The sequence below is a fragment of the Ahaetulla prasina genome, chromosome 16 (assembly GCF_028640845.1).
Source record: "Ahaetulla prasina isolate Xishuangbanna chromosome 16, ASM2864084v1, whole genome shotgun sequence".
Classification (NCBI taxonomy): domain Eukaryota; kingdom Metazoa; phylum Chordata; class Lepidosauria; order Squamata; family Colubridae; genus Ahaetulla; species Ahaetulla prasina.
This window is the reverse complement of record NC_080554.1, coordinates 3,666,965-3,682,108: the sequence shown is the minus strand read 5'-3', so window position 1 is coordinate 3,682,108 and position 15,144 is coordinate 3,666,965. Positions and strand designations below refer to the sequence as shown.

Genomic DNA, 15,144 nt, shown 5'->3' with positions numbered 1-15,144 from the left:
GTGACGAGTTCTTCCAGGCATGGACTTCTGAAGGTCCACCAACTGTTGAGTTTGGATCTCTGGGACTTAGCGAAAGTTCCTTCTCCCGATGGGGTTTTGCTTTGGCTCCTCTTTTGGAGACCGTCATCCGCTAGGACTTTTGAGAAGAAAGTCAACCTAAATATGGTGTCACTCAACGTTCCTCTCTAGAAGCCAGGTGTTTCCTTTCTGACGAGGGGTCTTTTTCTCCCATCCGCTTTCCTCTTTTCACAGGCCTGAGTTGGTAGTTAAGAAACTACGTTACTACGCCCGGTTCATCGTGGTTTGCCTCTTACTCAACAAAATGGTGGTGGTCAAGGATCTTGTGAAGGTGAGTCCCGTCTGTGGTGACCCAGGACCCGAGTAGGTAGTAGGAAACTAAGTCCGTGAAAAAAAACAAAAAACTTTATTCGAATTACTCCATTCCCAGCGTCGTTCAACTCAAATTAAAGCAAATTCCTCCCAACACAAATTCCTCAGTCCTATCGCAAACCTTGGTCCAATTAGGCAAACTGCCAAAGGCCTTTCTTGGCAAAAGTTCAGAAGACACCGATACGAAACAAATGCAACAAGATAAAGCTATCAGTATTGTTTTTCAGCAAAGCTCAAATGCTGTTGCTGGTCTTTTAAGCCTTATGGCACGGGCCAATTATCTCTTGGCACTATTCCTGAGTCGTCCTCTTTGCTTGAGCTGCTCTTTTCTTCTGGCAGCTCTTCTCATGCGTGCATTAGAAACAGGCTCCTCCTGTTCCTCTGCCTCACTATTATCAGGCTCTGGAATCCGCACCTCACTCCCCGATGGCCCTGGCCTCACCTCTGCCTCATCGGTTGCCAGCTCCGTAGGCTGCTGACGGACCACAACACCGTCTTGGGTGTGACCCTCAGGGCTGTAGCTGGTGGTGGCCTTAGAGAAGACCCTTGCAAGGAACGTCTTGCTTTCTTTCCCCAGGAACTATCGGATGAGATTGAAGATTACACCCACCGTTTCAACACAGAAGATCAAGTTGAGTGGAATCTTGTCCTGCAGGAAGTGGCCGCTTTCATTGAGGTAAGATCTACAGAGACCCCTGAACTGTTGTGGTTGGTTTTTTTTAATATCTGACGCTATAACCTGCTGGGATTGGTTCTTCGGGCTCTTCACCATCTCGGTCTTCTTTCTAGGCAGACCCAGTCATGGTCTTAAACGACGACAACACGCTGGTCATCCTCTCCAACCGCCTATCCGAAACAGGAGCCCCTCTGCTGGAACAAGGCATGATTGTGGGTCAGTTAACGCTGGCCGACGCGCTCATTATTGGCAATTGCAACAATCAGGTGAGTTCTCCTCCCCTCCCCCCACTGTGCCTGCGTATGTCACCGCACATCGCCTGGCCAGAGCAGGCGATGGCTGGTATACACCTGGTCCTCGACTTACAGCCGTTCTGTTTAGTGACTGTTTCGAAGTTGAAAGAAGGGACAGGACCGTTTTTCACACTTAACGACCATTGCAGCGTCCCCGCGGTTCACGTGATCCGATTTCGGGTGCTTGGCCACTGGCTCGTATTTCTGACGGGGTCAGGTGGCCCCCCATTTGTGGCCTTCTGACCCAGCTTTCCGACCAAATTTGGGTCACGTGACTGTGAGGGAAGCTGCAACGGTGTGAAAAACACTCATCCCCCTCAGCCATTTTCTTCAGCGCCGTTGTAACTCCGGTCGCTAAGTAAATGGTCGTAAATCGAGGACTATCTGCGTCTTTCTGTTCCGCCAGCCTTCTGGCTTTTTAGTCGTTTCATCAGCTTTAGATGTGTGTGGAGATTCTCAGCCGTCCGGGTCACAGTTGCCCCGTGCAACTGGCCTTTCCGCTTTTCCTTTGAAGAGGTTTTGCTTCTCATCCAAGGAAGCTTTTTCAGTTCTGGGGAAGCTTCTCGGATGAGAAGCGAAACGTCTTCCAGGAAAAATGAAGCCCAGTTGCCTTTTTGTGAACAAGCAGCTTTGGAACACGGTGCCCAGATGCTCTTCTCCTGTCTTCTGACATTCTTTCCACACAAGACCTGAATTGTCCCACATTTTGTGAGAGAGCAATTGTAGCCCGCCGGCACCCAGCAGAGCTGGCAGCAGAGTCGGACAGTGAGGAGGTTGGGGAGGAACATGGGCCAGTCCTGGGGGCTGGGGAAAGCTCGGACGAGGGCTCTGCGTCGGAGGCAGAGAGGGAGATAGACAGCAGTGAGGCAGAGGAACAGCTGGAGCCTGTTCCCAGTGTGCGCATTGTCAAGAACCAAATCCAGAAGCACACACAGATAACTGATTCAACAGGATTCATGAACTTCTTTATATTCACAATAACACATGAAGTAAATTTACAATACCAACAGCAGATTCACAGTTTCATTTCAGCTTAGATCATCAGACACGCAGAGTACAGTAGAGAGACCAGTTAGTTTCATTTTCTCTGCACAGACTCAGAAGCTCCAGACTAAGACATGCCCTGGCTCCAGTCTGTCTCAGCTCCCAATTGGCTGACTTTGTTACTTTGTTATTTGATGAATATACTCTGACATGCATGCGCAGAGCTGCCAGAAGACTAGAACAACTCAGAAAGCAAGGAGTAAAGCCACACCTTGGAGATGATTGGCCCCTCCCATAGGAAACAAAAGATGCGCGAACGGGGAGGGGGCTTTTGCAGGAAACAATCCGTTCGTTCAGTAGTTTTAAGAGTGTAAAGTTCCGTTCATGACTCTTAAGAGACTCTGTGCCAAGTTTTGCCTTACTCTGCATTTGGGAAACAAGTCACTTGGCAGCTTCCCAAGCGAGATAAGGTTTGTGTCGATAAATAGTCCTTTGAAAAACTGTTTGGACAGGCCTTGTTGACTGCGAACGAACGTTAATTCACAGTCGTGTACAAATAAAAGAGGTTTTGCCTGGACCAATCCCTGCCTCCTGCGTTTTAAAGGAACAGCAACGTCTCAAGAAGCGGAGCTAATTTTCAGGGCACCAAGCGTTAGTAACAGGCGTGGCTCATCTCCAACCTGGCTTAAAGTGCCCCCTGGTTCTTTGGTAGGTGAAGTTTAGTGAACTGACAATCGACATGTTCCGGATGCTGCAGGCGCTGGAAAGGGAGCCCATGAACCTCGCCACGCAGATGAACAAGCCGGGGCTGCAGGCAAGTCTTCCGCGTAATATCGTCACGCCGTTGGGGTTCTTTGGAATGAGGGGGGGGGGTTTGTCAGCGGCGTGGCAGGCGCTTTAGCCCTCTCACCCCGAGCCTCGCAGGTATCCCTCTCCAACATCCTGTCTTTGTCCGATTTTACGCGTCCTGCAATTCCTCCAGGGATGCTAAGGGCTGGGGCGAAAGAGAGCGTGGCCGGCCCAGAATTACCCAAAGAGATTCAGTAACTTGGGACGGGGTGGGGGGAGCTTGAATTTAGGTCTTCTGAATGCTTGCCTGGAGCCATTGGGTTTTTGCTCTTTTGAGGCTAACACAATAAAAATGACAACAGGATCCCCCAAAATGGATTTTTGCTCCCTCCCTCGCTTCTTTCTTCCTTCTTTCCTTCCTCTCCCTCCCTCTTGCCTTCCTTCCCATCTTTCTTCCGCTCCTTCCTCTCCCACCTTCCCCTTACTTCTTCCTCCCTCTCCCCTTACTCTCCGTCCCTCCTTCCTCTTCCTTCCTTCCTTCCTTCCTTCCTTCCTTCCTTCCTTCCTTCCTTCCTTCCTCTTCCTTCCGTCCTTCCTTCCTTCCTTCCTTCCTTCCTTCCTTCCTTCCTTCCCTCCCTCTTTCTTCCTTGTCTCCTTCCTTCCTTTCTTCCTTCCTTCCTTCCTTCCCTACCTCTTTCTTCCTTGTCTCCTTTCCTTGCTTGTCTCTTTCCTTCCTTCCTTCCTTCCTCCTTTCCTTCTTCTCTCTCCCTCCTTCCCCTTACTTCTTCCTCCCTCCTTTCTTCCTCTCTCTCCCTCCTTCCCCTTACTTCCCTCCCTCCTTCCCTCTTTTCCTTTCTTCCTTCTTTCCTTCCTCTCCCTCCCTCTCTCTCTTTCCTTTTCCTCCCTCCCTTCCTCTCTCTCTCTCCTTCCCCTTACTTCTTCCTCCCTCCTTCCTTCCCTCTTTTCCTCCCTCCCTCCCTTCCTCTCTCTCTCTCTCCCTCTCTCTCTTTTCTTTTCCTCCTCCCTCCCTCCCTTCCAAAAAGGCCCAAAAGATATGATTTTTTTCAGTGCTGTTGTGGTCCCTGCTGGAGAGGATCAAGTGGTTGATTTGATGGTTTTGCTGTTGGCATGTAGTATGTGTGTGTGTGTGGGTGAGAGAGAGAGAGAGAGAGAGGTGCGGTTTTTAATTTTCTTTTGTTTTAATGCCGTGGATTGTATTCTATATGTGAGTTGGTCAGCCACAATGTTTGTTTCAACAAAGAAATAACAGAGAAGAAACCACAACGTTGTAGGAAACGCCAGCCAGATCCAAGAAAGCAACTCTTTCTTCTGTCGTTGGGGGGGGGGGAACCCCAACAACTTGGAACTTCTTTAAGGAAATGTCTTTCTGTCTTCCGCAGGAGAGCACTGAAAAACCAGCCAGAAGAGAAAACCCTCACAAATACTTGTTATACAAGCCAACTTTTAGCCAGCTCTACACCTTCCTTGCGGCATCATTTAAGGTTTGTGAAGCAGAGGTGAGGCTGGTCCAGGGGTGAAATGCTCCCGGTTCGGACCGGCTCACCCGATCCGGTAGAGATAGTGGCGGGTGGTTCGGAGAACCGGTAGCAAAAATCCCTGCCCCCTCCCCTCCATGCCCAGCTGAGCCGTGCGATCATCAGGGTTTTTTTTTTTTTTTTAACTGTTAAAAGCATTTTTTAAAAGGAAAAAAGCTGAAGCCGGCTAGGCAAAAAATGGGGGATGGGGGGTTTGAGAGAGAGAGAGAGAGAGAGAGAGAGAGGAAGAAGAAGGAAGGAAGGAAGGAAGAAGGAAGGAAGGAAGGAAGGAAAGGAAAGGAAAGGAAAGGAAAGGAAGGAAGGAAAGAAGGAAAAGGAAGGAAGGAAGGAAGGAAGGAAAAAAGAAAGAAAGAAAGAAGGAAAGAGGGAGAGAGGGAGGGGAAAAAAAGGAGAGAAAGGAAGGACTACAAACCTGGCACTAGATGCAGCTTCAGAGGATAATCCAGAGCTGGATTATTTCTTTCCTCCCTTTCTTCCTCCTTCCCTCCCTCCCTCTTTCCCTCCCTCCCTCCCTCCCTCTTCTTCCTTCCTTTTTCCCTCCCTCCTTCTCTCCTTTCCTCCCTCCCTCCCTCTTCCCCTTCCTTCCTTTCTCCCTCCCTTCTTTCCTCCCTCCCTCCCTCCCTCCCTTCTTTCCTCCCTCCTTCTCTCCTTTTCTCCTTTCCTCCCTCCCTCCCTCTTCCCCTTCCTTCCTTCCTTCCTTCCTTCCTCCTTCCCTCCCTTCTTTCCTCCCTCCCTCCCTCTTCTTCTTCTCTCCTTTTCTCCTTTCCTCCTCCTCTTCCTCCTCCTCCCTCTTCTTCCTTCCTTCCTCCCTCCTTCTCTCCTTTCCTCCCTCCCTCCCTCTTCCCCTTCCTTCCTTCCTCCCTCCCTTCTTTCCTCCCTCCCTCCCTCCCTCCCTCTCCCACTCTCTCTCTTCTGGTCTCTTTTTCAGGAGCTGCCCGCCAATAGCGTGCTGTTGATCTACCTGTCAGCCACCGGGGTCTTCCCTTCAGGTCGTTCGGATAGTGAAGGTAGAAAATAAAGGAATGCTTCCGGGTCGTGAAGAAGGGCTTGAATTCTCTTGGTGGTTCGAGGAGGGCAAGGCGGCCTCCACACACACACCCTAAGCCTCCTCTCCGGAGAAGTTGACGTTCTCCTTTGTTGGGTCCCGGGTGGGTCTCCCGCTCTTTTCAGAGCCCCGAAGAGCGTGACGTCCTTCTGGTCCTTCCCAGCGTCAACGCACTCCCCCTTTTTTGTGGGTTGGAAAGACCGCAGCTGGAACCCTTTCCACCCTTTACCGCTCATGGCTCGCGTCAATCAGGGACGTGTCCATTTGGGGAAGAAGGGGTTGAAGAAGCCACTGAGTTGCTCCAGGGCTTCTTGTGGAGAGCATCCGGTCGAGTGTGTGATGAAGCAGAGACGTTCTTGACGGGCTACGGTGTCTCATACCACCTAGCCTGAAAAGTCTCCGAAATTCTGATGTTTCTCTGTTTTACCTAACCTGGCTTTTGTGGGTTTTGGTTTTTTTTTGAAAACCAGACCTTTAACAGCTTTCCAATTTGGTCTTTGGGGGTGACGTGGGGCTGTTTCCTTGTTTTGTCGTGACAATTCAAGCCTTTTTCACGACCCGGGTAGTCCTCACTTCTGTGTCCTTCCTTGGTCAAAGGACTCTCTGTTGCTTACCTCGTCCCCTCCCGGTTTCTCCTCCTCCTCTTCCCTTCCTTCCTCCCTCCCTTCTTTCCTCCCTCCCTCCCTCCCTCTCCCACTCTCTCTCTTCTGGTCTCTTTTTCAGGAGCTGCCCGCCAATAGCGTGCTGTTGATCTACCTGTCAGCCACCGGGGTCTTCCCTTCAGGTCGTTCGGATAGTGAAGGTAGAAAATAAAGGAATGCTTCCGGGTCGTGAAGAAGGGCTTGAATTCTCTTGGTGGTTCGAGGAGGGCAAGGCGGCCTCCACACACACACCCTAAGCCTCCTCTCCGGAGAAGTTGACGTTCTCCTTCGTTGGGTCCCGGGTGGGTCTCCCGCTCTTTTCAGAGCCCCGAAGAGCGTGACGTCCTTCTGGTCCTTCCCAGCGTCAACGCACTCCCCCTTTTTTGTGGGTTGGAAAGACCGCAGCTGGAACCCTTTCCACCCTTACCGCTCATGGCTCGCGTCAATCAGGGACGTGTCCATTTGGGGAAGAAGGGGTTGAAGAAGCCACTGAGTTGGTCCAGGGCTTCTTGTGGAGAGCATCCGGTCGAGTGTGATGAAGCAGAGACGTTCTTAACGGGCTACGGTGTCTCATACCACCTAGCCTGAAAAGTCTCCGAAATTCTGATGTTTCTCTGTTTTACCTAACCTGGCTTTTGTGGGTTTTGGTTTTTTTTTGAAAACCAGACCTTTAACAGCTTTCCAATTTGGTCTTTGGGGGTGACGTGGGGCTGTTTCCTTGTTTTGTCGTGACAATTCAAGCCTTTTTCACGACCCGGGTAGTCCTCACTTCTGTGTCCTTCCTTGGTCAAAGGACTCTCTGTTGCTTACCTCGTCCCCTCCCGGCTTCTCCTCCTCCTCTTCCCCCACCCTCCACTTTTTTAAAAAAATTGCTGCTGAATCCTTGGAGAAAATTAGGATCTGACACCCCACCCCTCCAAAACAACAACAACAACAACACAAACCATGGACGTTGTGCCCGCTTCATTCCATCCATGTTGAGATTTGCATTCCTTTATAAAACGCATGCTTGTTAAACATCTTCCTTGCATGAATCATAAAACTTTTCCAGAGTCTTTCCTTGCTCTTTGCTCCCGACAAAATTTCTCCCTGTAAAATTAATAAGAGGTGAAGGTGGTGGGTCCCGTTCTCCTCCTCCCCCCCCCCTCAAAATAGCTTTGGAAAAGCTGTTAAACAGGATTTTTGCAGTGTGTGTGTGTTTGTGCTGGGTCGGTTTTGTCTCCTGCTGGAGCGAAGGGGTTGGGCTAGAAGACCTCCAAGGTCCCTTCCAACTCTTTGTCATTCTGTTCTTTTGTCGTCTATCTTTTGTGAGGTCCTGTCTCTGATAGTAGATACTCCCTACCTCTTAACTTTTGAGATGTTCACCTTACGGACTCTTTGAGTAGAATGAGAACTGTAGCTCAAGGCCATACAAAGCTCTAGATGCCATTTCTCATCTCTTGAGACCGAGATATTAGAGATGCTTCTGCTCACCTTGGTCTCTGCTCCTTTAGAATTTAGACTGCATGTCGCACCAAGTCTTGGCGTGTAAGGAAATCCCAGTGAATCATGTCATGGCTTGATAGTCATGGAGGAACATATTGTGTCTCGTCCGATCTCACCACAGCCGGGGCCTTCTTATCTGCTTCGGAACACGGAGGAATGTCCTAGTATGCCTCCCGGCTCCAGCCCTGGCTCCATGCCCAGACAGGCTGAAGAGGAGGAAGTACCTCCAGCCCCCAGCTCTGGCTCCATGCCCAGGCAAACGAGCAACTAGACCCCTCCCCCTCCTCCACAGCATGTGAGCCTGAGGGAGGTCAATTGCCAACAGCTGCCGACTGGAGTGACCCTCGCGTCAGAAGACTTGATAGGCGGAGGCAACAGAAGGAAGGGAGGGGCAGGCCTGGATAAGTGCTGAGTCATGGAGCCACACCCCATGGCCTATATAAAGGATCTGCTTTCTGGCAGTCTCTGAGTCAGGCAAAGTCTAAACATATCTTGCTGAAGTCATTTTCAGGTCTCCTGCCTGCCCTGAGGACTTTGCTAGGACTTTGGCAAAGCTGCAGAGGCAAGCCTGATTCGGATTTCCCTGACCCGGCCGTCAGCGGAGGAGTGGGACACGACACATATGTGTTGTGACCCAGGACCAAGTAGGTAGTAGGAAACTCAGTCGGTGAAAAAACACAAGCAAACTTTATTTGAACAGCTAAGAATTACTTCATTCTCAGCGTCGTTCAACTCAAATTAAAACAAATTCCCCAGTCCTATCGCAAACCTTGATCCAATTAGGCAAACTGGCAAAGGCCTTTCTTGGTAAACGTTCAGAAGACACCGATACAAAATAAATGCAAGAAGACGAAGCTATCAGCGTTGTTTTCCGGCAAAACTCAAATGCCGTTGCTGGTCTTTTAAGCCTTATAGGAGGGGCCAATCATCTCTTGGCCCTACTCCCGAGTCGTCCTCTTTGCTTGAGCTGCTCTTGCCTTCTGGCAGCTCTTCTCATGTGTGCATTAGGAACAGGCTCCTCCTGTTCCTCTGCCTCACTAGTGTCAGCCTCTGGAGGCTCTGGAGTCCGCACCTCACTCCCCGATGGCCCTGGCCCCACCTCTGGCTCTGATGCAGAGCCCTCATCCGGGCCTTCCTCAGCCTCCAGGACTGGCCCACGCTCTTCCTCAGCTTCATCGCTGCCTGACTCTGTTGCCAGCTCCGCAGGCTGCTGGCGGACCACAACCTCGGTATCTCTGGGTGGTGAGAGTCCCCAGTCAGACCTTCCAGTGGGGAAGTGGGGCGTACAGTCCAGTATCTAATGCTGATTTATAGAATTGTCTTTCCCACTCAACTTGGTTGGGTGTGAACAAAGTTGTCTCCACTAGGATTATTCGAAACATTGCAGGCAGTCCTTAACTTACGGCCACAAATGGAGCCCCAAACCTCTGCCGCTGAGACGTTTGTTCAGTGATTTTTGCCACGTTTTTACGACTTTTCTTGCCGCGGTCGTTAAGCGAATCGCTGGAGGTGATACGTTAAGCCACCCGATTGTTAAATGAGCCTGGCTTCCCCATGGACTTCGATTGTGAAGGGGTCACGTGACCCCCGGGGCCCTGCAACCGTCGTAAGTACGAGCCAGTTGCCACGTGTCCAAATTTTGATCGTGGGGTTGGTCGCCGTTGAAAACGGTCGTAAGTCACCCTTTTTCAGTGCCGTTGTGACTTCGAACGGCCACTAAACGAACTGCTTTAAGTCGAGGACTACCTGCAAACTTTCAACCTCTTAACTTCCCAACAGCTCAGTGCTTCTCAAGCTTGTCAGCCTTATGATGGATGGTTTCAACCCAAAGTTTGTCGTTCCAGCTAGTTATTTCTTTGCTCTTACAACTACTGTCAAAGTCCTTCCTCCTGGAGTTTTTTGGGGTCCTTATATTTCTGTGTTTAACTGGTCGCCAAGCCAGCTGCTGTCCTTAACCTCCCATTTGCTCCCTGCAGGTCCCTACGATTTCGGGGGTGTCCTGACGAACAGCAACCGGGATATCATAAACGGGGACGGAATCCACAAACGTAACCAGTTGTACAAGGAAATGCACTGGTGAGTTGCGCGTTCCTGCGAGATCAACGGCCCTCAAATTATATAGGCAGTCCTATATAGGATGTCAGGGTTCCAAGTAACACATCCAAAGCAAACAAAACTCTGAGACATTTTCTCAAAAGAACAGGTTTATTGGACATGTCGTATTGGCACGGGCTGGTGGAAAACCGGCTCTGAATATTCCCGCCTTAATAAAAGTAAAAGTTGGTCGCTTTCCCAAAACGGTCAGTCCCATGGCCCAATCAGGATACCGTCCGGTTGCTAGGTGACATCAAACCCCTCCTTCCGGACACCTGCAGGAATGTCCTTGATTCCCAAGAGAAAGTATTTTGCTTTGACCAGAACACCCCAACTATCTCTATTCCTCCCCCCGTCAGCGCTGGAGCCTCAAAATGGCCTCAGTCAGACCCGCTTCAGGGCTGACACCGGAATTTCCACCTCCCAAGCAAAGCGGAGCCTGACTTAACGGGTTTTTTTGGGGGGAGGGAGGGGGGGCATGGCGGTTGAGCGATTTCACCACAGTTGTTAAAGGAATCGTTCGGTTGCTAAGCAAATTTGCTTCCTCCCACCTCCTCCCTTCCCCCGGACTTCACTTGACGGAAGCCATACGGCGCTCTGCACGGCTCTCGCGGAATACACGCCTTTCTTGCCAAGCGTCCGAGTTTTGTTGCTGCGACATAAGTCATAAGTCCGAGGAGCGGTCCTAAGTCACTTTTTTCAGCACCGCTGTTAAGCTCTGGTCGCTGAACCATGGTTGCATGTCGAGGAATAACTGTCATCAATCTGGAATAACCTCCTTTGAGGGGAGGGAAAAAGTGGTATTTTGTTCCCATTATCCTTTGGTGCCTTTGGGTTGAGTTCGTACCAATGACAAAAATGTTCAATACCAATGTGTAGTAATAGTGAATACAAATAGCAAATTTCCCCCGAAAACAAGATCAACTTTTAATATTAATTTTGGCTCCAAAAGTTGCATTAGGGCTTATTTTCCGGTTAGGTCTTATTTTCGGGGGGGGGGGGAATAACAGTACTAAATGCGCCAATCTGGCTGACAATCTTTTTTTTTTTTTATTGAAAGAGTTTTAAAAAACAAAAACATTTTCCCCCTTTTTTCCCCCTCCCTCCCAAAAAAAAACCAAAAAAAAAAACCCCTTCCCCCCTCTCCCCCCCCCCCCGGCTTCCCGGGTCAATCACAAGGTATTGTTATACATAAACCAAGCATAGAATAAAATTTTCCCTTCCAATCCAAATAACCACATCCAAAGCTTTTCATCTCCCAACCCCCTCCCCATTACATAAAATAACTTTCTAATTATTCAAAGGCAATCTGATATTTCTTAATCTGATATCTGTTTTGTAGATAATCAATCCATTTTTCCATTCAATTAAATATCTTTCCTGCGTATTGTCTTTTAAAACGCTGAGATTTTAGCCATCTCAGCCAAATTAATAACTTTCAATATCCATTCTTCTATTGTAGGTATCTCTTCTTCTTCCAGTATTGTCCAATCAACAGTCTTGCTGCTGTTATTAAATTCAGAATCAATTTAGTCTCAATCCCTGTACAATCCGTTATAATTCCCAAAAGGAAAAATTGTGGCAGGAACTTTATCTTCTTCTTCAGTACATTTTGAATAATCCACCAAATTCTTATCCAAAAGACCTTAATTTTCTTGCAAGTCCACCAAATATGAAAATATGTAGCATCATCACAATCACACCTCCAACATTTCGCTTGGATATTAGGATACATACATGATAATTTTTTGGGATCTAAGTGCCATCTATAAAACATCTTATAAAAATTTTCCCTTAAATTCTGTGCTTGTGTAAACTTAACATTTCTAACCCAAATTTTCTCCCATGTTTCCAACATTATTGGTTCCTGAATATTCTGTGCCCATTTTATCATACAATCCTTTACCAAATCCTTTTCCGAATCTGGCTGACAATCTTAACTGGGGGTTATTTTGGGGGAGGGGAGGTCTTCTATTACGAGCATTCTGAAAACACGCTAGGGGGGTTTAGATTTTATTTTTTTTGAGGGGGGTGGGAATACAGTAGTCCTTGAGTTACGACCGCATGGGAGCCCAGCCTTTTCCGCTGCTGAGTGAAACGTTCGTGAAGGGAGTTCGCCCCCTTTTACGACTGTCCTCGCCCCAGTTGTTAAGCGAATCATCGCACGTGTTAGAAGTCAGCAACAGGGTTGTTATGCGAATGTGCCTTCCCTCCATCGGCTTCGCTTGTCAGAAGGTTGCAAAAGCAGATCGTGTGACTCGGGGAGGTGGGAAGTGGGGGGACACTGTGTGGAAGGACGCAGCATCTCTTTCTTACACATTCTGGATTCCCCCCCTTTTTTTTCCCCCCAGCTTGCACCCAGGTGATCTCTATCCTTTCACCAGGAAGCCTCTGTTTGTCATAGTGGATTCGTCGAACAGCGTCGCCTACAAGGTAAGCCTGTTTTAGAGTTACTAGTCCTCTTGAGCACATTATCCAGGGGTAATATTGGGCTTATGTATAAAATGGAATGAAGAGGCCAAAAGGAGAAAATTAGCCTAACGTCTGAGAAATGTTTTCTTGGATCTAGCTGTTGTGTCTGCGCCCCCCGAGCTGGGCCCCCTGCCAGAAAGTGACTTGGAAAGTGAGGGGGAAGGGCCATCAGGACTTACCTCTGGAGCACCGGCTTCCCTGGCTCAGCTCCAGGAGCCAGAGGCAGGCCAGGTGGAGGAGATAACGAGGCCTCCGTCCCCTGACTCTTTACCCCCCCGGCCACGCCTCCAGACCCAGCTGATGGCAATCAGGCCTGGCTGGACCCTAGGTTTCGTAGGCAGGAGAGGCGGGAACAACAGAAGCAGGGGTGGGGCAGGCCTAGGAAGTGCTGAGTCATGGAGCCACACCCCACAGGATATAAAGGCAGCAAGAACTGCTGTGCCTCTTCGTAGCAGGCAAATTAACTGCTTAACTAAGAGCTGAAGTACTGTTTGTTCCTGGGTGACTCATCGGCATCAAGGGAGATAACAGAGACACTTGGCAGACGCTCGCTAGTTTGCTGCCGTAGCTGATAGTTGCCGGCTAATTAAGTCATTGCTCGGACTGAGGCGATGGGGACAGAACACTAGCCTTTAAGTTGCAAATGAAGAATAAACTGTAAATCTTATTTTTCTCCCGAATTTAAAGGGTTCTAGAAGAGGAAAACCTGAACTTGATTTAGTGTTCCGCACAAAGCATCTATTTTGGAGCAATAATCCAGAAAAAAAAACACCAAACAAACCTGGATGACATGAGTTGTAGTCCTGGTTTAGCCATAATAGCCATCTAGGTGGCTTTGGGCCGATCAGCAGGAGACCTGAGTTCTAGTTCTACCTTTGACATGAAAGCTGGCTGGGTGACTTTAGCTCAATCAGCAGGAGACATGAGCTCTAGTTCCACTGTAGGCATAAAAGGTGGCTGGGTGACTTTAGGCCACACATTAGGAGAATGTGAGTTATAGTTCCATCTTAGACATGAAGGCTGGCTGGATGACTTTAGGCCACACATTAGGAGAATGTGAGTTATAGTTCCGTCTTAGACATGAAAGCTGGCTGGGTGACTTTAGTCCAGTCAGCAGGAGATGTGAGTTCTAGTTCCACTTTAGGCATAAAAGCTGGCTGGGTGACTTTAGGCCAGACACTAGGAGAATGTAAGTTATAGTTCCATCTTAGACATGAAGGCTGGCTGGGTGACTTTAGGCCACACATTAGGAGAATGTGAGTTATAGTTCCGTCTTAGACATGAAAGCTGGCTGGGTGACTTTAGCCCAGTCAGCAAGAGACGTGAGTTCTAGTTCCACTTTAGGCATAAAAGATGGCTGGTGACTTTAGGCCAGACACTAGGAGAATGTGAATTCTAGTCCCATTTTAGGCATGAAAGCCAGTTGCCTCTCTCTCTCTCTCCCCCTCCCCTTCCCCCTCCCTCTCCCCCCCTGCCCCCCAACCCACCTGTGTGGAAAATAGGAGGAGGAAGGAGCCTCATCTATATTTGCGGCCGTACTTATAAAAATGATGAAGGTGGACTATAAACAAATACCTGTTCTTGGTATTCCAACCTTCCCCATGGACCAAGGACCGCAGGGAAATCCTCCCACCTACACCTGTTCCCGCATTCGTGCCTTGCAGCGAACCTTCCTTTGAAGCTTGCTTCCTCGTGCGCACCCACCTCTTGCCATTCACAAGGCCTGCGCGATGGATTGGCCGGTTGCGAATTGCTAAAGCTGGCCAAACAACTGCTAAAGTTGTTTATTTATTTCCACCGCTTCCGTTCATATTTTCTTCATTTTTTTGCTAAGGGCAGCAAACTCTGCCTTGGCTGCTATTTTGCACAGACCTGCAGACAGGGATTATATTTCTCCCCCCCCCTCCCAAGATCTTCAACTCATAAATCTACTTGAGCTACCTCCCGTCTCAGGCAGCAGCATTGTCCTTAATCAGCACATTGCTAAAAGATGGGGAAGAAAGAGAGAGAGAGAGAGGAAGAAAGGAGGAGAGAAAAGAGAAAGAGAAAGAAAGAGAAAAGAGAAAGAAAGGGAGAGAGAAAGAAAGAGAGAGAGAGAAAGAAAGAAAGAGAAAAGAGAGAGAAAACAGAAAGAGAAAGAGAGAAAAGAGAGAAAGAGAGATAGCAAGAGAGAAAACAGAAAGACAAAGAAAGAGAAAAGGGGAAGAGAGAAAGAAAGAGAAAAGAGAAAGAAAGGGAGAGAGAAAGAAAGAAAGAGAGAGAGAGAAAGAAAAAGAAAGAAAAGAGAGAGAAAACAGAAAGAGAGAAAAGAGAGAAAGAGAAAGAGAGATAGCAAGAGAGAAAACAGAAAGAGAGAGAAAGAGAAAAGGGGAAGAGAGAAAGAAAGAAAAGAGAAAGGGAGAGAGAGAGAAAAGAGAAAGAGAAAAGAGAGGAAAGAGAGAGATAGCAAGCAAGAAAGAAAAAGAAAGAAAGAGAAAAGAGAAAGAAAACAGAAAGAGAAACGGAGAGAAAGAGAGAAAGAGAAAAGGGGGAAGAGAGAAAAAAAGAGAAAAGGAAGGGAGAGAGAGAGAAAGAAGAGAGAGAGAAAGAGAAAAGAGAGAGAAAAGGAGAGAGAGAAAGAAGAGAGAGAGAAAGAGAAAAGAGAGAAAGAGAGAGGTAGAGAGGGAATGGGAGAGAGAGAGAGAGAAAGGATGCTGGGCCGGGGAGATAAGTCTTATTC

At 48.6% G+C, this 15,144-nt stretch overlaps 1 protein-coding gene across 4 annotated transcripts in view; it reads left to right on the top strand.

Moving 5' to 3' along the window:
• Nucleotides 1-15,144, top strand: part of SCAI (suppressor of cancer cell invasion) — a 62,549-nt gene that overhangs the window by 35,031 nt on the left and 12,374 nt on the right. For all 4 annotated transcript variants that reach the window (XM_058159408.1, XM_058159407.1, XM_058159404.1 and 1 more), the window contains exons 7-14: nt 253-349; nt 968-1,066; nt 1,180-1,332; nt 3,056-3,157; nt 4,533-4,634; nt 6,457-6,535; nt 9,836-9,935; nt 12,305-12,386. In XM_058159408.1, coding sequence (XP_058015391.1) covers nt 253-349; nt 968-1,066; nt 1,180-1,332; nt 3,056-3,157; nt 4,533-4,634; nt 6,457-6,535; nt 9,836-9,935; nt 12,305-12,386 — 814 coding nt within the window. The remainder of the gene's footprint in view (nt 1-252; nt 350-967; nt 1,067-1,179; nt 1,333-3,055; nt 3,158-4,532; nt 4,635-6,456; nt 6,536-9,835; nt 9,936-12,304; nt 12,387-15,144) is intronic.